This window comes from Euphorbia lathyris, chromosome 2 (genome assembly GCF_963576675.1).
Source record: "Euphorbia lathyris chromosome 2, ddEupLath1.1, whole genome shotgun sequence".
NCBI classification, from domain to species: Eukaryota; Viridiplantae; Streptophyta; class Magnoliopsida; order Malpighiales; family Euphorbiaceae; genus Euphorbia; species Euphorbia lathyris.
This window is the reverse complement of record NC_088911.1, coordinates 82,496,113-82,517,724: the sequence shown is the minus strand read 5'-3', so window position 1 is coordinate 82,517,724 and position 21,612 is coordinate 82,496,113. Positions and strand designations below refer to the sequence as shown.

General features: G+C 36.7%; 1 protein-coding gene across 1 annotated transcript; it reads left to right on the top strand.

Annotated features, from left to right (window-relative positions):
- Positions 1-13,016: 13,016 nt before the first annotated feature.
- On the top strand, positions 13,017-17,566 carry LOC136218727 (vacuolar cation/proton exchanger 5-like). The gene is made up of 13 exons (XM_066005790.1): positions 13,017-13,305; positions 13,746-13,889; positions 14,135-14,392; positions 14,472-14,539; positions 14,625-14,653; positions 14,753-14,949; positions 15,052-15,264; positions 15,348-15,494; positions 16,117-16,233; positions 16,316-16,369; positions 16,907-17,023; positions 17,116-17,209; positions 17,303-17,566. Exons 2-13 carry the CDS (start codon positions 13,845-13,847, stop codon positions 17,323-17,325), a joined length of 1,362 nt encoding a protein of 453 aa, XP_065861862.1. The 5' UTR covers positions 13,017-13,305; positions 13,746-13,844; the 3' UTR covers positions 17,326-17,566.
- The last annotated feature ends 4,046 nt before the right edge of the window (positions 17,567-21,612 follow it).

Below are 21,612 nucleotides of genomic sequence, written 5' to 3'. Positions count from 1 at the left end.
ACCAAATCGCTCTTTCGGGGTAAATAGACACGACAATAATCTTTGAAAGGATGACTCAATTTCTAAAGTCAACAAATCAGAAAACCCTTATTTGCAAACTTTTAAACCACGGAGACTGTCTTTGCAAATCGGACAAAGACAAGGTTTATTTTTGTAGTTTTTCCTATAATTAATGTAACAAAGTTAATGTATATATATAAAAATAATATGTATAGAAAATAATATTAGATATTATTAATACATATTTAATTTATATACATTTATTCACACATTTAATTAAATTGGAGTTTAATTAAAGTAAGATTTTAGGGAGAGTTTTTTTTTCTTTTTTAAGAAAAAACCGACTATTATTAAAAAAACAGAAATATTGTCAATACAAAGAGCCTCATCTAAGTAACTAGGAGCAACAACATCACTAAAAAATTTAGCATTGGAATGGGAATGACGAGCCATTGAATGGGTCATTTTGTTCGTTAATCTAGAGACAAAAGCCACAGAATAACCTTGGTAGATAAGTAACATATCTTGAATTTCTTCTAAAACAACCCCGAATTCTGTAATATCGTGGACCTTTGTTGACATGCGATCCACCACCCTCTTAGCATCAGTTTCAAATTGAACATTCTGAAATTAGAGTGAAATACCCAGAGTATCGTGTCACAAAGAGCTAACGCCTCATCTAGCATATAATCGGATTTAGACGAATAGAAACCATTTCTGGAAAAATTCCAAATGAGCTTATCATCTCTAGCTGTCGCAGACACCACCATGTTAGAAATAATATCGACTTCCCGAGGCAAGAACCATTCAACCAATCTACTTCGGTTCCAAATTTAAGTTCTTGGTATAAAAATATCATGAAACAATCACATCTTTTGTTTTCATTAGTTCTGTTGGAAAATTTTGAATAAAATTATATATTAATTTAAATACCAACAAACACCTATTTTCATGAATAGTCGTGTCCGTCGTGAACAATCGTGTTCGTACGTGAACATTCATGTATGTCCGTGTACAATCGTGTTGGTTCATGAAAAGACATATTCTTTCGAGTTCTATTTATATAGAATGGATAGTCAAAATTCATACGTTGTTGAAGTTGTTGAAAAAACTTTTTATCTGTTCGCAGTGTTCTTGTTTTCTTGCTCCGATGATAACAAGTCTACACACGGTTTGAGTTCTCTTGCGTAATATGTTGTATCCTGGAAGACGATCGTCAATAGTGATGCCATCATCTTAAAGAAACTGCTAATACATGTCTCATATTTGTCTAACTCTTTCCTTTTAATTTCTAGTTTTATTATTCATATATATGTTTTTCTGTATTCGATTTGTTTTTGGTTAATCACATCTAACAAGTGTATCCAGAGATAATGTGATGACCTTCTTCATTTATTAAACATGGATCATGGCACACTAAAATCGAATCTCCTCTCCCAATCCTCCAGCAAATACCTTTTTGGATAAGTTTAATCGAACTCCATACGCTCCTCCAAACAAAACTGGGTTATTGTCCAATTTAGAGGAAATGAAAGATCCACTAGTATAATATTTAGCTTAGAACTACCTGTTAACCAACGTATTAGGAATATCAATAAGTTTCCAAAGCTGTTTACCCAACAGTGCCAAATTAAAATCCTGTAAATTACGAAAACTCAACCCACCTTGATGTTCACGCATACTCAACTTATCCCAGCTACACCAGTGAATTATTAGAGCTCCATTCTCCTTCATACCCCACTAGAAATAATTCATCACTTTCTGTAGCTCATCACAAATTGATTTTGGAAGCAGAAAAGCACTCATGTAGAAGGTGGAGAGAGCTTGTGCTACTAACTTCAATAACACTTCCTTCCCCGTATCCAAAGGAGATTAAACATCCAGGAGAGCTTTAATAGTGTTACGATTACCTCACTAACATTCAAACTAAAGAAAAATCCTGATTTTAAAAAATTGACTTCATGCCCTGACATTGTTTCATAAACTTGGAGAATATCTTTTACCTTCATATTCTCTACTTCATAATAGAGAAAGAGAACGACAAGTTAAATGCAGTGGATAAAAATGACAAGAATAAATGCAGAAAATGGTAAGAATAAATATAGAGAATGAAAACTGCAAGAATAAAATGGCAAGAATAAATGCAGAGAACGAAAACGGTAAGAATAAATGCAGAAAACGACAATAATAAATGCAGAGAATGAAAAGACAAGAAAAAATGCAGAGAATGAAAACGACAAGAATAAATGCAGAGAATGAAAATGGAAAGAATAAATGCAGAGAATGAAAATGGAAAGAATAAATGTAGAGAACAAAGATGTTATCCAGAAAAATGGTCCCAATTGATATACAGAAAAAGTAAATCGGTTACGATAGCCAGAACATGGATCCAAATTTATACCCAAGAAATGTAAACTGGTTACATTACTTAGAAGAACAAACCAAATTGATACATAGAAACGTGAATCCATAAAATGATGCCCATAAGCGACACTTAGAAGTCGTATCTCCAACAACAGAATCAGAGGATGAAGTTGTTACTCAAACAATGGAAATCAACAAACTTTCCGATCAATCAACAGGAACCTTAGAAAACTCTCTCATGTGGAAGAGACACTCTCACAATGGAGAGACTAAACATAGAGGCAAAGAAAGATAGAATGAAGAAAATAGCAAAATAAAGGATCAGAAGCCATTAAACATGTGAATCTGAGAGGTGAATGAGGAGAAAAAGAGAATATATATGTAGATTTAATAAAAAAAAAAATTCCTAATGGTTCTTTTTCTTCCATTAAGAAAAAGGGGTAAGAATATTTTGATTACATTTTTGATGGATTGGTAATATTTTTTAAGAGAGTCTTAGTTAAGTGAAAAACTAACCATTCCCCCCTAAATCTACATGTGTGTTTCACCCACCCCTAGGTCTAATTAGGTTTGGATTTGTTTTTTATTTAATTAAAATTTAATTGATTCTAAATTATTATATAAGGCTTTGTTTAACTAAACATATGGTTAAGGAAGCTTCAGAAAACACAAGCCTCTATATACTGATTTGAGAAAAGAAAGAACATGGAGAATTAGAGAGCTAACCGCCACCCTATAGTGTAGAATCGTCCAAGGGGTTGATTTTGGGTACGGAAATTATTCTGGTGATTGCAATCTAAGTCATGTTCTAGTTTCGCAAGTGTGAACATAGAGGGAGTTCACTTTTCAACTTTTAGCCTCAAATTAGAGAAAGCTCAAGCAATAGGGAAATCTCTCATTCTTCGGTGTAAGATGATCAATTCTTTGACCTTATTCTAGATGTGTGATCCACGAAATCAGATATTTATGTGTTTTAATTAAGTTTTTCGCCTTTAAAACACGTTAGAATATCCATCACAAATCAACCTTATAGAGTATCTGAGATTACTACTTATGTTTGACAAGTTGAGGACCTGGGCAAGTGAAATGGTAAGGCAATAAGATACTTCTCTAAAACATCTATAGTAGTTATTATCGTGGGAACGATGATGAAGTAAAGACTAGTATGTGGCTTGGTTGTTGATGGCGTCTCACTAGTCATGGACAATAGATGTTAGTCAAGGGCATATGGGCTTATGAAATAGTAAGCACTAGATAGATCTGGTATAAGAACACCACATGGTTCTAGTGTCATAGGTGTTTCTCATGTAATACTCATAGATGAGTCCTTAGGCCAAAAGTCATTATAGGCCTAGATGAGACACATTACGCTTAGATCATTCACCTAACGAGCATGTGACTATGTGTCAAGTATGGGTTAGTAGGGTGTGCTGTGAATCATGCTTAGAAATCATGAGTGAAGTGCATTGATTACTACTCTCCTACTATTAGTGAAGCTGAAAGTGTGTGGCCATACTCAAATGAGGAAATAAGAGTTATTGATCGTTCAATCTTATCAGCTCACTTGAAGATCAAGGAATGTTCAAGCACTAAATGAGGGTGACAATGTCGTTCCTCGTGGTGGACTTGATATGAAATAGTAGGGGATCACTTTGAGGTTACTATTAGGTTCTCGGTCTTTTGATTTGAGATGTCTATCTAATTTGGATTGTCATAACGACTTACTAGAGTCTGCTTATGATTCGTGAGGTGAAAGTATCTTTCAGACTCACCACTACCATGATTATATAGACATACATGATTGCACGTTTATAAATTTTTGGTTGGAATGCACATTCGGTGTAGCTTGGAATGTATGTAATAGTTAAATACATTCAAGTATAAATATATCAGTGATGAATTGGGCTTGAGTGAACTAGAGTGTATTTAGATTAAAATCCAGATTAGCCTAAGCCTAAAAAATAAATATCAAAGGGAACTATATGATAGAAATTATATTTTAAATGGTTGAAATATAAACCGGATAATAATATTCATAATATTAAATACTATAAATAAGAAAATTATATTTCAATTAGTTGAAATATAAGTCAGATAATAATATTTATAATACTGGATATTATAAATCTGGATCCGGATGGAAGATTGGCGGAGGAGGCTAGGAGATCGGCGGATATTTCTCCGCGGGTTAGATGGTTCAGTACCGACCGTATCCATGAAAGGTCGAGGGAACGGGTTTCTGTTCCGGAGGAAGGCGTTACTGGGGCGGGGCTTGGTGGCTCGGAGTGTGGCCAGATTACGGCCGCGGCTTCGGGGGCGCTGGGACTAGTTGATGGTGTAGGCGGGAGCGCTGGCTCCGTTTCTCTGCCGGCTGCAGGAGAGGGAGAGCATGAGCGGGGGGCGGGATCCTTGGCCTGCGTTGCGGATTTTATCGCCCCGGCTGGGGAGGGCGATAGGCCTTTGCCTGGCGCTGCTACGAGTGTAGGCAGCGACGCGGGGTTGCCGGCACTAAAGGTGGATGCCCAAGGCGAGGCCCCGAAGGATGGCACGGAGTTTAGGGATGTTGGGGATTTTGTGGCTCCCCCATTGAGCGGGGCTTTGGCCCAGGGGGCTGCTTGCCTAAAAATCTCAGTTCCTAGGTCTAATCCCAGTATTCATGGTAACCCTGGATTAGGGCTGGGGAATTTATCCTGGAAAGACAATGTAATGGGGGTGGTAGAGGAAGAACCCATGATTGAGGATGACATTATCGAGGAGGTTTCTGAGGGAGATGTTTCTGACTCAGATATTGAGGATGGTGAGCAAGAGGACCCTTTGTGTCCTGTTATCCGGCTTTCATCGGAAGACAATCGGGTTCTTAGATCCAAATGGAAACTCTCCTTAATTGTCACTGTTCTTGGGAAAAGGATAAGCTTCAATTACTTTGCCCAGAGGATCCAGGCCCAATGGGCAAAGAAAGGGAAGGTTACCATCACGGATCTGGAGAATGACTATTATGTCATAAAATTTACAAGGGCAGAAGATTACAATTTAGTGATCAATGGTGGACCTTATATCATATCCAATCATGTTTTAGCGCTGAGGCCTTGGGTACCAAATTTTAATCCGCATGATTGCTCTGTTAATAGGATCCTTACTTGGGTTAGATTCCCAGGTCTACCCATTGAATACTATAATGAAAGATTTCTGAATAAGATTGGTGGCCTGGTTGGGAAAGTTCACCACGTTGACAAGACTACCGTGGGGGCAGAAAGAGGCAAGTTTGCCAGGGTTTGTATTGACATTGATCTTGCTAAGCCTCTTCTGTCTAAATTCTCCGTTCAGAATAAGGTCTTTTATATTGAATACGAAGGTATTCACAATATCTGCTATGAATGCGGTATGTTTGGCCATACCTATGATGGCTGCCCCAGAAGAAGGAAAGTGGTCGAGGAGGTGGTGGTGCCTATCATAGGCAGAGATGAAGGTAGCAAAGGTGAGGAGAAGAATTTTGGGCCATGGATGTTGGCCAAAAGGCCAGCCCGAAGGAAGCCACGTGCTTATGCTTCTCGGAATCAAGTTCCAAACATCAGCAAGGAGATGACCTCTCTCCAAATTGCTCCTGAGATCAAGGCTAGGCCTCCTGATACTAAAAGTGGTGTTGGTAGGGACTCAGCTTCCGGTTCAGGATCTAGATTCGGAGCCCTGTCTATTGTGGATGGTCAGGATTCGGAGTTACCAGCTGAACACATGGAGTTAAGTATGCCAAGCCTGGAATCTGCTGAGCCAGCTACCATCCTTGGTGACTCTATTAATCCTCTCTTCGATCCCAAAGCTTATGCCAAGGGGAAATCCCAGATCACTGGCTCGACAGGGAAAGCAAAGCTTAATGAGGTTAGTGTCCTGAATCCCCTTGTAGACCCCCTAATTGGGAAGTCTATAGGAGTTAATAAGTCTCTTTTGAAGAAACCTAAGGCTAACCTTAAAAAGAACCTTGGTTCTTTGGATTCTTGGGATAAAAGAGGGCCGGCTGGCACCTCTTCTAGGCTCTCAGGAGCCCCGAATAAATACCTGCTCTAGGGTGTGTGCCTGTGATCAGTTGTCTTCCTTCTGATGGACTTCTTTGTTTGGAATGTTAGAGGTGCGGCTAGCAAGGCAACCCGTATCCATGTTAATGATCTTATTAAGTAATTTAACCCTTCTTGTTTTGCTCTTCTTGAAACCAAGGTTAGTGGTTCTAAAGCAGATGAGGTGGTTAAAAAGTTTAAGAATTGGAAGTGTGTCAGGTCGGAGGCGACTGGTCGAGCAGGGGGGATCTGGCTTTTTTGGAAGCCAGGTCGTGTAAGTATTGATATTATTACTATTGATAACCAATTCATTCATAGCAAGGTGTGTTATCCTGGCAACAAACCTTTCTTTGTGTCCTTTGTCTATGCCGATCCGATCCTGACTAACCGGAAGAGGCTTTGGGAGATCCTGTTCTTTATTAGTACGAATATAATGGATCCTTGGTTGGTCGCTGGTGACTTTAATGATATTGCCCGGATGAGTGATCAGAAAGGGGGGGCAATCATTATATCAACCGGTGCCTTAACCATAAGCAGAATATGGATCTTTACGGGCTATCGGACCTTGGTGCGGCTGGCCACAAGTTCACCTGGAAAAGGAACAACGTGTTTGTCCGGTTGGATAAAGTGTATGCGAATGTAGCGGCGATCTATAGATTTCCTGAGGTAAACGTGCTGAACCTCCCTTTTCGCCACTCGGACCATAGTCATATCCTCGTTAAGCTGGTTAAAGGTCATCGGCCCAAAGGGAATAGACCGTTTAGGTACCTTGTTGCTTGGGACACCCATCCTGATGAGTTCAGGAACTTTGTTAAGGATAATTGGCAACCCCATTCTAATGTTCTCCTTGCTGCTGAGGAGTTTAGAAGAAATGTGGTGGGATGGAATAAAAACATCTTTGGCCATATTATCCGAAGGAAAAATAAACTCTTAAGGAGGATGGAAGGCATTCAATGCTGTTTGGAGATCCGTTTTGACCACAGTATGAATTGTCATCTTAGATCTCTCCAGAACGAGCTGGAAGCGGTCCTTAGACAGGAAGAGCTCCTTTGGTTCCAGAAATCTAGGAAGGCTTGGATTAAGGATGGTGACCGGAACACCAGATTCTTCCACCTTTCTACTATTATTAGAAGGCAAAGGAACCGGATCGATGCTATTAAAGATTCTAATGGTGACTGGATTTATGAGGAAGAAGATATTCGTCGCCTTGCTCTTGAGTTCTATAAAAACCTCTTTAAAGAGGAAGTTGTGGATCTGGACAAAGCCCACTCTGGGGTCACCTTTCCTAGGCTGGAGGAGGAGGTAATTGTTGATGCCTTTCATCCTATCGACCGGAAAGAAATTGATCTTGCCTTCACCAGTATTGGAGCTACTAAAGCTCCAGGGGTCGATGGTATCCCTGCTAGTTTCTACCATAAACACTGGGACTCGGTGAAGGAAGGTGTCTATAATTTTATCTTTGGAATCTTCCGCGGTTCCAATAAGATTAGCCTGGTGAATAAAACCCTCCTGGTTCTGATCCCTAAGGTTGAAAAGCCCTCCTCCTTTTTACAAATGAGGCTGATCAGCCTATGTAATGTTTTATACAAGGCTATCACTAAGATTGTGGCGAATAGGATCCGGCGGATCCTTCCTGAGATTATTAGCCAAAATCAAGGTAGCTTTGTTCCTGGTAGGCAAATGATGGACAATGTGGTAATTGCCCAGGAGATGGTCCATTCCATGAAAATGAGGAAGGGTAGAAAGGGATCGTGGCTCTCAAGCTTGATCTGGAGAAAGCTTATGATCGTTTAAACTGGAGCTTTCTTTTGGATAGCTTAAGTAAAGCTGGTATTCCTGAGAACTGGAGGAGTTTGATTGAAGGTTGCGTGTCTTCTCCTGTTTTCCAGGTTCTGATCAATGGAGATATGTCTGATGAGTTTTCTCCTTCTAGGGGTATCCGTCAAGGAGATCCTATGAGCCTTTTCCTTTTTGTGATAGCAATGGAAAGGCTGGCTCAGCTAATTCAAGAAGCTGTGAATAAGGGTCTCCATCCTGTGTCCATTAACAGAGTTTGCCCTCCTGTTTCCCACTTGTTCTTCGCTGACGATGTGATGATCTTTGTGGAAGAGAATGAGGAGCAAATTGGTGTGGTCATGAATATCCTAGAGTGCTTTTGCGTTGCTTCTGGCCAGAAGATCAATATCCACAAGTCCCGGATGCTTTGCTCTAAGAACATGGATAGAAGCCTCTGTAATAAGCTTAGCGATCTTTCGGGTATCCCTCTTACCCAATCCTTGGGAAAGTATCTTGGGATCCCCCTTCATAGTGACAAAGTTTCCAAATCCTCCTTTAAGGAGACTCTAGACAAAACTAATAGGTTGTGTGCTAGTTGGAAGGCCAATTCTCTTTCCTTGGCTGGCCGTCTAACCTTAATTCAGTCTGTCAATTGCGCAGCTCCCAATGATATCATGCAAGCATGTAAGTTGCCTGAGCCGGTTCTCAATGAGCTTGATAAAATCAACCGGCGTTTTCTTTGGGGTGAGTCTGGAGAGGGTAGGAAGATTCACCTAGTCCCTTGGAAGGAGGTCTGCCAGCCTAAAAGCAGGGAGGGTCTTGGCATCAGACAAGCTAAAGATAACAATAAGGTCTTGTTGATGAAGCTCCTCTGGAGAATGTGGTAGAACCCTTCTTCTCTTTGGGTTCGATTGCTTTGTGGCAAGTATCGAAAGGAAAAAATCTTTGGGGGCCCTAAAGAGAGGATTGGCAATTGTTCTTTCCTTTGGAAAGGGCTCAATGATGTGTTTGCTGAGTTCTGCACGGGGGTTGGCCTGGAGGTGGGTAATGGTAAGTCTATAAGCTTCTGGTATAACACCTGGATCGGAGATAAACCTCTTATAGAGGTTTGCTGCTCTCCCCCGCCTAGCAATTTCCGCAACTGGAGGATTGCCGATGTGGTGGACTCTGATGGGGACTGGATTTGGTCTATGTTTGATTCCTTCTTGAGCCTTGATTCTCTCCTCAGAATCAGGGGAGTGAAGATTAGTAACCTTGAGGAGGACAAGGATAGGCATTGCTGGGCCCTGACAAAAAATGGAGCTTACTCTTGCAAGTCTGCCTTTGAAGCTTTTACTCTTGACAGATCCGACCCTCTTTCGGACACTTGGAAATCCATTTAGGCTCTGAAAATCCCTTACCGAATGAGGAGCTTCCTGTGGCTTGGAGTCAAGGACAGGTTGCTGACTAATTCGGATAGACATAGACGTCACTTGGCGGATTCAGGTGCTTGCAGTAGATGCAGAGGCCAAGTTGAATCTTTGTGCCATGCCCTTAGGGACTGCCCTAAGAGTAAGGAGGTTTGGCAGAAAGTTCTTCCGCACCACATTCTCCCCTCCTTCTTTGCCTACCCTGAGAATGACTGGCTCTCCAATTGGGTTAAAGGTAGGTTAATGGCTAGCATGGAGCAGGGAGACATTTTATTTGCTATTATCTGCCACCAACTTTGGAAGTGGAGAAACGAGGAGATCTTTGGTGAGAAGACTGTTTTTATTCAGAACTTACCCGAGTTCTTCTCTAAAAAGCTCCTTACCATTACGAGGAGCTTCAAAGGGGACCCCCTTGCCAATTCTACCCAGAATAAAGAGGTTCAACTCGTTGGGTGGTGTAGGCCGAAGGATGGGGTGGTTAAGTTGAACACGGATGGCTCCTGTCTCAACAATGGAAAGATCGCGGTTGGAGGCGTGCTCAGGGACGCGGGAGGTGCCTGGTTGTCTAGATTCACCCATAACCTGGGTTTGGGCTCATCCTTTTCAGCAGAACTTTGGGGTATTCTTTCTGGAGTCAAGCTTGCTAGAAATCTGGGTATTAAAAGCCTTGCTGTGGAGTCTGATAATATGGAGGCTATTAGTATGATCTCTAATAATCATGCTTTTTTGTCTTAGTAGCCAGAACCTTATCAAAGCAATAAGAAGTCTTGGCTCCTCCTTTGAGTCCTTAGAGTTCAGCCACATCTACAGAGAACAAAATCGAATTGCGGATCGCTTGGCGGCGGCTGGGCACGAGAGGATGTTAGGTGTTTCCACCCTTTCTGATCCTCCTATCTATCTTTCTTCTCTCCTTTTAGAGGATAGAGTTGGGGTTAGCTTTCCTAGGCTGATCCCAGGTTAGCTTTTGTCTCGGTGTTGGTTTGTTTTCTTTCCTGTTTCTACCAAAAAAAAATATGGAAATCAAACATTATTCTTTTGGTTAAAAATAAAGTTTGAATTACTGTGATATGACGATGCACTGATACATATATAATTATAATATTAGATATTGTAATTAGATAAATATTTAATTAATTATTATTAGTTATTATCTATTTAGGGAAAGGATAATAATATAATTAATTTAAAGGAAAAATATCTTATCTCATCGGAAATCAGAGTTGGAAATTTTCAAAAGACTCCTTCTCCCTGTCCTAATGTATGTGTCGCATTATATGTCAAATTACGTTTATTTTTTTGTTATTCATTAATTAGGAAATTAATTATATTAATTTATAATTAATTGAAATAAATAATTAATGAATTAGAATTGTTTAATTCTTAACCTAAATATAAATAAAAAATAATAACTTTAGAAAATATTAATCCTAATCTAGTTTATCATACACTGAGATTTTCTCTACGAGAAAAAGATTAAGCCTTAGACACCATCTTCAAGCAAGAACTCGAGTGATTTGATTCCACGATGAATCAAAGAAGTGCTAGCACACTTGCAATCTAACTAAGAGGTTTTTGGCGTATGTAAAGGTAGAGGGGATCGTCGTTGGTGATCTCCTAATCTCGTTTTAGAGACTCATGTAGATCGATTCTTCGATGTAAGGTAAACTGTTCTTACCATGCATGTTCTGTTAAAATTTATTATTCTGCACTGTTTTAACAAGAAAAGAAACCTCATCACTATAGTCATTTCTCAATCGAGTTCCATACTCAATACTGAAAGCGGTTTAATAGACTGAAACAGACTATCATAGGTGTAAAGCATAATTTCATATGGTGCGTAGAACTTCACTATGCTACTTGCTACTAACCTCCAAGACTTGCTCTCCATCTAAACATGCATCAAAGATGGGTTGGTGTCCTTGATAAGATTGAGGTGAAGTCTCTATCTAAATTTACTAGAAGGAGAAAACGCATATCTCACAATGTGTTAGCGGGCTTGTTTACACTGATGTGGATCGTAGAGTCTTGGCCCCCCACTACTTATATTCCTTAGTTCGGACTTGAATTCACAACTTATGTTGATTATAGGAAGAAGATGCTTCGTTTGAAATTAGCTCTAGAGAATACAACAATGGAGCAGAGAGATCAAGATTTTGGAACCAAGATGAAAAATGAGGAATATATTTTTCTGTTTAGATTTCTTTTCTTTATTTAATAAATGTAATTTATTATGTGAAAGACTAGTATTTTCCCTTGAAATGTGACATTTATTGATGCAAGTATTCTTTACATCTCGAAAAACATTTCATACACAACTCTTAACTGTCTTGCTAAAAGGAAACACCTAAAAAACATACTTTGACTTATTTATTGGTTAGACTCCTAGTTACTATTACAAAAATATGCCTTTCACGTTTTCATGCTTTAGTTATTTTATTTTCTCGATTTTGTTCTCGAAATTTTCAAATAGGCGCCATTTTTGGATTTTCACTCATTAAAAAGTCTTTAAATGTTGCATAGGCACCTTTTATGGATTTTCAACTTATCAAGTTTTTTCTTTATTTATTTATTTATTTTATTTTTTTTGCAAGAGAAGCATTTCTTAGACTTGAATAGATTTGTAGGCTTTGGTGAACTTGTTACCGTTCATAGCTATTAATTTGACTTCTCATATACTAAGAATCTTTTTTACAATGAATTGACCTTCCAATTTGGTCTAAACTTGCCTATTGGGTCTATATGTGTCTGTCTGATTTGTTTTAGTACCAAGTCTCCGATTGTAATAAAGATTTCTTTTACCTTCTTATCGAAAGCTCCTGCCATCATTTTCTAGTACAATTGGATGTAGGAGAGTCCCTCGTGGCTTCTCATCAACTAAATCCAACTGAAGTTGAAGGATTGACTCTACCCAGTGTGAGGCTATGGTTGTCTCATAAGATATAGATTGGGATCTTGCTGCGGTTTTCAAAGAGTGATCTTCGAGACTCATTCCAAGTTGATTATTGATGCTATTCTTTACACTAATAAGGATTGTTCGGAGCTCGGAGATATTATCGCTTTTTCCCCAAAATGACCTTTTTCGGTTAGATTCGAGCGACAACAAGCTATTGAAATGATTCATACCTATGTTGCACGGACACTTCTAATTAATAGTGTTTCTACTTTTCGTGTCCGTGTCCATTATCAATGAACGTGTTCGTGCAATGTAGACTCATACTTTGGCTAAATCTTTTTAATTTACTAAAAAAAAAAAAAAAAGGTTTTGCCGGTTATGTAAACAAAAAAAATTAGGCAACAGGCTGGTGAGGGAAGTCGTGGATCTATGAATATGGGAAACTTCCAGGAAACTTCTACTACTTAATTTTAAATATTTGGAATCTATTTACTACTTAAGCATGTTGTTAAATCTGTAAGAAACAGTAATTAAACAAATATGATATCTCTAAATTAATAGGAAAAACCCGAAATAAGCGGAGAATTCAATTATCAACACAGACAGTTTCTCCAAAAATACAAGAATCCAATGGAACGGTCTCGTTGCTGAAATTCATTTGATTTCCATTTCTATTTTCAGCTTCTTCTTTCATCCAAGCTCAAAAATATCTTCTTTCTTATATGCGGGTGCTGCTCGATTTTGTTTTTCTTCTTCCGGCTTTTTCCATTTCAATTCCCACCTTTTCTTACTTCCTTCTCCTCTCCCACTCTCTAAGGTTTGTTTCTTTCCTCAGATCAGATCCCTTCTATCTTTCTTTCTTTTCTTTTATCGCTTTTTGCCATTTGATCTCATATCACAACTAGGTTTCTGGTTTTAGTTATTGGATAATCCGTTTATGGATGAAATTCTGTAAGAGGATAAATTGTGGTTTCATTTTCTTATGTGTCTTTTTTGTATAAATTTCTTGCTTTCTTTTAGATCTCCTTTTCAGAATATTGGATTTTTATTGGAACTTTTCAAATAAAACTTCAAAAAAAAAAAAAAAAAAAAAATTACCCTATTATTATTGGCTCCTCCGTCTTGGATGGTTAGTACATTGCCTTGATAAAGGAGATACTTAGGATGGTTAGTTTTATGTTAAAGAGAATGTTCAGTGTCTGGAAATTTGGTTTCAACTGTCATGTTTTGTTGCATTAACTTGGCTTGTAAATCCAGGATCTGATTCTTTTGAGATTGACAAATTGGTGTGACCACTCTATGCTTTGGATCCCATTCATGGATATGGGAACAAATTTATCCATATAAATCCGGGTGATGGATTACAAGTTACAAGTGGTAGGAGTTCAATCACAAGTTGAAGTAAGTCTCACTTGCTTATTTCATCTTATTAAGAAACTGTTTTGATATTCTGATCAAATTTGATGGTGAAAACTCTTATCAGGATGTTTAATCTTCTCTCATGTACTATACTTTTTTTTTTAAAAGCTCCCTCTGTTATTTCTCCCATCTTTTCTGTTAGTGAAAGCAACGCTTAACTTTGTGCTTTGATTGCAAAATTTGCTTGTTATTGCACATAATTATTTCTAATCAAAGAGTTTGAACAGATGGGTTCAGTTGCTGAAAATTGTTCTGTGGACGAGTTTGAGGAGGAGAATCTTTTCATTCCAGAGTCGGGAGTCCAGAAGATGCAGTCTAATCATGCTGAATTTGGACCTGTGTCTTCTAGTTATCCTGCTGGTAGTAAGAGATGGACGAAAACTGTCTTTAGGAGTGTGAAGCTTGTAGTTTTTTCTAGTAAATTGAATTTGCTTATGCTCTTTGGGCCTCTTGCTATCCTTGTCCACATATTTTCAGGGCACAGTGTAAGTTATAATTTTCTATATGTTGTTGGACATTGTTATCTGATGTCTGTTCTCATTGACATTTTAAATTCTATTACAGGGATGGGTCTTCACTCTGAGTTTATTGAGTATAACACCTTTGGCTGAGCGTTTAGGTTATGCCACAGAGTAAGGACTATTTATTCTCTCCCTCAATATGTATGCGATAATGAGTTGTTAGCTGCTAATATTCCTTCCTATCGCTCTGATACAGGCAACTGGCTTTTTATACAGGACCAACAGGTAAGAATGTTTAGCATAATCTGTTTCATCTCAATATTAGCTTCCATCTACATGTTTTTTTATTAATCAAATTTTTGAAATGTTGAATGGTATCTGCAGTTGGTGGTCTTCTCAATGCCACATTTGGAAATGCAACGGAACTAATTATTGCAATTTATGCACTGAAAAGTCATATGATACGCGTTGTTCAGTTGTCATTACTAGGTTCAATTTTGTCAAACATGTTGCTGGTGCTTGGCTGTGCATTCTTTTGTGGCGGGCTTGTTCATCATAAAAAGGAACAGGTCTTTAACAAGGTAAATGATGATATCAATTTTGATTTTCTTCCAACCATATAATGTTTTTTCAGCTCTTTATCTTGTCTTTTCTTCTATAGCTGAGCTAAGATCAAAATGCAGGCAACTGCTGTTGTGAATTCGGGATTACTGTTGATGGCTGTAATGGGACTGCTCTTTCCTGCTGTCTTGCACTATACTCACACAGAGGTGCATTATGGGAAGTCAGAGTTAGCTCTTTCAAGATTTAGCAGTTGTGTTATGCTTGTGGTGTACGCCTGCTACCTTTTTTTCCAATTAAGAGGTCAAACAGATACATATTCTCCTCCTTCTGAGGTTGGTTGTTCTTTTAAAATCAAAATTCTTTTATTTCTTTAGCATCTGGCCCAGGATTGGTGTCATAAACTGTGTGAAATCAGGAAGGAACTGAGAATGAGGAGGGTGCAGATAATGGCGATGCTGATGATGAAATACCAGAGCTTTCCAAGTGGGAATCAATTGTTTGGCTTGGAATAATGACGTCTGGGATCTCTGTTCTATCAGAGTACTTGGTTGATGCCATAGAGGTAAGAATTGAATTCTTTCACTGTCATTCCTCCACGGATGATCAGAAATCAACTTAATGATATATTTATTATACATCTGGGGTGACTGTTTGCTTTTCCATGGGTATCTATCTGTTACATGTTTTTCATTTTTCCATGAGTCTGTGCCATTACTATGAGCCCTTACCATAAGTTGGTAATGCTGCTTTTTAGTCAAAGTTCCTAATATAGGCCTTCGTGAAGTAAAATGCTAATTGGACATCCATCAATTTCTCGTTAGGTTTGAGACATGAGCTAATCCTCATATTAGGCAAAGTTATAGGAAGAAAATAAGTTTGTGGATACCTCAGAGTTTCTTTGAGACAATCTAGACTTGTATGTCTAACCTAAAGAATTTATGCGACTGCTTAAATTGCATTTTTGAGATATGGCACCAATATGCAATCACCAGTTGCCTATATATATCCTTTGGATTTGTTTATGGTCAGCATCTGTCTTCGCAATGATTATAAGAGTGAAAAGTATGTTTCAAAAGAATGTCAACGATAAGTTCACTTCAAGATTTTTGAAAAATCAAGGTTTTGTTGGTTTTTATCTTAGTGACTTGCTAATTAGCCCCTTCTGTTGGATAATTATTCTGCAGGGTTGCTCTCTTGCATGGGATATACCAATTTCGTTCATTGGTGTTATCTTGCTTCCAATTGTGGGGAATGCTGCGGAGCATGCAAGTGCTATCATGTTTGCAATGAAAAACAAACTTGTAGGAAGATCTTATTCTTTTCATTTCTTCCCATATTTTCCTGTTTTCCTGTGCTATTATATAACTGTAAGTTCCTGTGCAGGATATATCATTGGGAGTGGCAATAGGCTCATCAACACAGATATCCATGTTTGCAGTAAGTGTTGTTTATGCAATTCGAGATCCATGAGTATAGGACTTGAGAGTTTTTGTTTGTTTTGGATGGTTTCCCGCTTAGTTTTGATACTTTTTGAGTGTGAATGGAGGTTATGTTGCAGTGATCAATATAATTTTTCCTGCATTCGTATGGCCTTCATTAATTTGGATTTCTGCTGCTTTCTGGGTTGATTTCATTGGAGTCTTTAGGAGAAGAATAGTGTAGGGGGGAAACTGAGAATAGGTTTTGTGGATAGTATCCGTGTAGTTGAGGAAGAGCTCAATTCCAATGTTTCATTGTCTTGATGTGGAACCCTTCCCTTCTCACCAAAGAAAAAGCATTGCACCTTGTCAGGGGACATGCCAATTTTGAAATTATATCTTGCAATTTAATTTTTCTTATTCGAATTTCCTTGTGTTAAAAATTTCATAATTTGATCCTTGAAACTTTGTTTTAATACTTTATATGAAAGATTAGTTTGGGTGCAGGTTGTTTGATTAGATGAAATATATGGTATTGTTGTTGTTGTTACTGCAGATACCTTTCTGTGTGGTTGTTGGATGGGTGATGGGGCAGCCTATGGATTTGAACTTCCAGCTCTTTGAAACAGCTACTCTTTTCATAACTGTACTAGTTGTAGCCTTCTTTCTGCAGGTTTGTACTTGACAAGTTGTGGTGGAGGCGAGGGGAGGCCATTTTTAATCAAGATAGATAATCTAATCTAATATAATATGTATGTTTTGCAGGAAGGAACCTCTAATTACTTCAAAGGACTAATGCTCATACTTTGTTATGTAATTGTTGCTGCTAGTTTCTATGTGCATGAAGATAGTAATTCAGGTACTTAGTTCTTACTCTTCTTTCTTATCATCTTGTGCTAAAACATAACGACACTGAATCTAAAATCACATTATAATGAATCTGAATTTGCAGATGATACGACGTCAGAACCGTAGTGATTGATTGCCATGTTGACTTTGTATATATCATCCACATTTAAATTTTGCGGGTTATGCTGGTGCTTGTTCATTAAAAGGTTGGTCGGTCGGTATGGTATGTTGCTCAATTTTTTGTTCATTTCTGCAACCGAATTGTTTATAATGTACAACAAACATTTCCAGTACAATTTTGTACCAAAGTTTTTCTTGTATGATTATTATTATTTTAGCATCACGGAAATTCAGTTTTAGTTTCTTAGACTCAATTCTACTGCCTGCATTATATATATGAAGCTTACTGTTAACTTGGATAATTAGAATATGAATATTATAATTACTGGATTTGTTTCTTGATAATTAGAATATGAATATTTGTCTAATCCTATTTAACATTCCATTTCCTAAATAAATATACTAACTTTTTTTATTTTCTTTTCAAGTTGTACAGTAATTAAATTCAGATTGACCCGAGTAGTAAGGAGCTAATTTGGGGTTGATTTCCCAACTCAATAAATTACACTTGTAAAAGTTGTTATTACATTTTCTTAGGTCATATATCCTCATAGTAAAAGAGACTGGCGTTTTAAAAAAAAAAAGAAAAAGAAAAGTACTTCCATCCATCTATAATATCTAGGCTATAGATGGACAATAAAATGATGCACAAAAAGGAAAAGAAAAAAAAAACTTAATACATTAGTTGTCTCTAAACTTGTCCAAAAAGTTTGATGAGTAACTTACATGGTGTTTCATTAGCCTCCTAAAATTGAAGTATCATGATTAAATTTTTAAATCTATAAAAACGTTATAAAGAAAGAAGTACAAAGCAGAAAGTTAATTTGTTTTTAAGCTCTAAACTTATTTAAAGTGTCATGATTAAATTTCTAAATTTATAAAAACGTTAAAATAAAAAGTTAATTTGTTTTAAAGACTTAAAATTATGAATTATGCTTTTATTTTTCAAGTTTAAAGAAGTACAAAACAAAAGGTTAATTTGTGCTAAAGACTTGGAATCATAGATTATGCTTTTATTTTTCTAAGTTTTGATTTTTTTAACAGATTTAGATAAATTACAATGTATAACACTTTAAATAAATTGAAGGGCAAATGGATCCAATAGCAAACAATAGATAAATTGAACGAGTTTTAAATTCTACAAATTTTAAGTATAAAAAAATTGATTGTATGTTAAAATTTGATTTCGGGATTGAATTGATACATAAAAAAATTTGACATGGGCTAAATTGATCATGCTTTTATACTTAATTGGTTTTCCTTCTCATTAAGCAACTGACCTATCTTCTTAAGATTTAAGAACCAAAACTCACCTCTGCCACTGATCTACTTGAGTTTCTACTGGGCTTGGACTGCAAATTTCAAGTGCTGAGAATCCTAATAATAACATTGTAAGTTTCCTTGTAATTTGGCAGATGAGATTTGGGAAAATACATCCTTTCCTGATTGGAATTCAAAGAAATAGGGGAACTTTCTAATTCTTAAACAAGTGAGACTTTCTGCTATACTCATACTCCTGGAGTGATATATCAGGATAATTGGTCGGAAAATGATTGATGTTCAGAAAGAAATATATATAAGTGACATCAATTTAGAATAAAGATTTCTTGTAGCGCTGCTATCTTTCAAACCAGTTATATTTCGAAAAATTCTTTAGTGCTAAAACACTAATTTTAAAAATTTAAGAGTAGTTTATTTCTTTTCTGAAGTCTATTATATTTAATGTGATAATTAACAAAGTGATTTGTTTTCTAAAAATATCATAGAAGTATTATTAAACTAATATTATAATTAATAAATTTATTAATTCGTATATAAAAAATATCAATGAAATTTATATATATATATATATGGAGCCAAAACAAAGATAAGATAAGGTGAGAGAATTATTTAAAAGAGTTTTAGCTTAGATGGCAGTATCTTGTCTTATATAATAATAATAATAATACCTTATGGTCATTTAAAAAGAAAGGCCTCTTTCCATTTATAAAAGAGAAAGGCCAACTCATATTCCTTAGTTAGTAGTAGCAATGACAATTCAATGAAATTTTCACCCTGGTTGGATTTGACGTTTTTTTAAGGAAAGAATTCAAGGGAAAATCAATTTAACTAATGATGCAATCATCTAGAAAATCAACTATAAATGTGACTTAATTTTCAAGATGTTATTTAGTGCATGTGAAATGTAATTCATTTTCATTTCAAATTTATTCATGACAATCCTAAGTCAAAACAATAACAACAAAAAGCAATCACGATTCAAATGGAATATCAACCTATGTTAATTTCATGTGCTTTCACATGATTTGAAATTGCCTGAAAATATGCCAATCTCATTCCATCTAACATAAATTCTAGTATTTAATGGAGAAATTTTCAAATTGGTATCTCGCGGTAGACTTTACAAGAAATTTGAACACATTCCTGTGATTGGTAAGCAAATAGAATGAAGTCTTTTAAATAAAAAAACTTTCAATTAAGGATGCAATCATCGAGAAAAGCAATTACAAATGTGATTCAATCTCCAAATGTTGTTTCATAATGACTATAATTTATCCTCATTCTAAGTGTATCCATGACAATCCTAAGCCGAAACTGATGTGTGTACCAAGTTGATCAAAATTGATAAAACAGGTAATTGGGAGAACTCGAGTCTACAAGGCTTAAAGCGAAGCAATATGAGAGCATTAGAGGAGAAAAGCCCCAGCCATCAACTTCGGCTAAAGGGTGGGCACGTGGTTTTCGCCAAACCCTTCCCTCCTTTTTGGTTAAATTATGGATTAGTCCCCCCTCCTTTTTACTTTATGTTTTAGACTATTTTAACCCTGATTTATCATTTTATCTTGGCTTAAAGCATTATTTGGCCCCTGACCTATCTAAAATTGTGTCATTTGGCCCATGACCTATTATTTGGTCACATTTGGCCCTTGGCCTATCCCATTTGGTGAAATTTCACCCAATTTGTATGAATACTTAACGGAATCGTTATCTCATTAATAAGTAACGATATTTTGACACTTAAACTTGAAACGTGATATTTCTTAAAGTTTTTTTTCCACATTATGTGGAAATAATTAATTAGATTGAAAAAAGAAAAAAAAAATAAAAAACAAATCCTAAACTAAAATCTATTAAGTTCAAGTGTCAAAATATCTTACTTATCAATGAGATAATGATTCGGTTAAGTTTGAATCCAAATTGGGTGAAAGTTCACCAATTTGGAATAGATCAGTGGCCAAATGTGACCAAATAATAGGTTAAGGGCCAAATAGTGCTTTAAGCCTTTTATCTTATTACTTTTAGTTGTGCTTTATTTAATTTTAAGCTTTAGAGTTAGAGTGTATAAATCCATCTATTTGAAAGATGTAAGAACCTTTATCAAATCAAAATCAGATTTCTCTCTTTGAGAGTTAGGGTTTATACCCATGAATAGGGGATTTGGTTATTCCTTCACATTTTAGCTTGTAAAATTGGGGGTTTTCAATTCCTTCAAGTTTAGCTTGAGAATTATTTTTTTGTTTTTAAATTAAAACTCTCGCTATTTTCTTTCTGTTCACCCATCTCTACATCATTTGGTATCAGAATCTTGATCGTCTCCTAATCTGATACTTCTTCAAGCACTTGATTCCATCATAGTGGGAAGAACATCCATGCAGTATTTGGATAGAAAAATTAGTACTTTCATACAATAAATGAAAAAGGAAGAACAAGAGTTGAAGAACATGTTAGAAATCCTTAGACACGATATATATTTATTTATTTTTATGGAGCCTGATAACATCTGTAGTGTTATCCTTAGGGTTCCGTTAGGAATGTTCCCTGAAAGAATGACTAAAAGGGTTAAAAGCCGCCAAAGTAGGATATCTGGTGCCCACCTGGAAAAAGGGCGGATGAATGATACTCATACAGTAATATGCCCTAGGTTATCATGGGTCTGCCATGTATAGGGACACGTCCTTACACGATCCGCCATATATGACACTGAGTCGTTAAACAACGAAACCACTATCATTAATGAGCATTAGTGATTCCTTAAAGATAATAATGGCTTAAAAGTAACGAGGCCGATGTTAAGCTACATTAAGTTGCATTACACTTCATTAAAGACATTAAAGGGGAGTCATTACGGTTATCACTCAATCTAGTATAAATACCCATGTGTTAAGGTGTTAAAGGTACACACCATTCTAGCTTTCTTTTGTGATTACAAATTATTCTCTTAAGAATATCACTAACTTAGGCATCGGAGTGCCTCCGGCCGAGCACAACGGCACCTCATGGGGACATTATCCG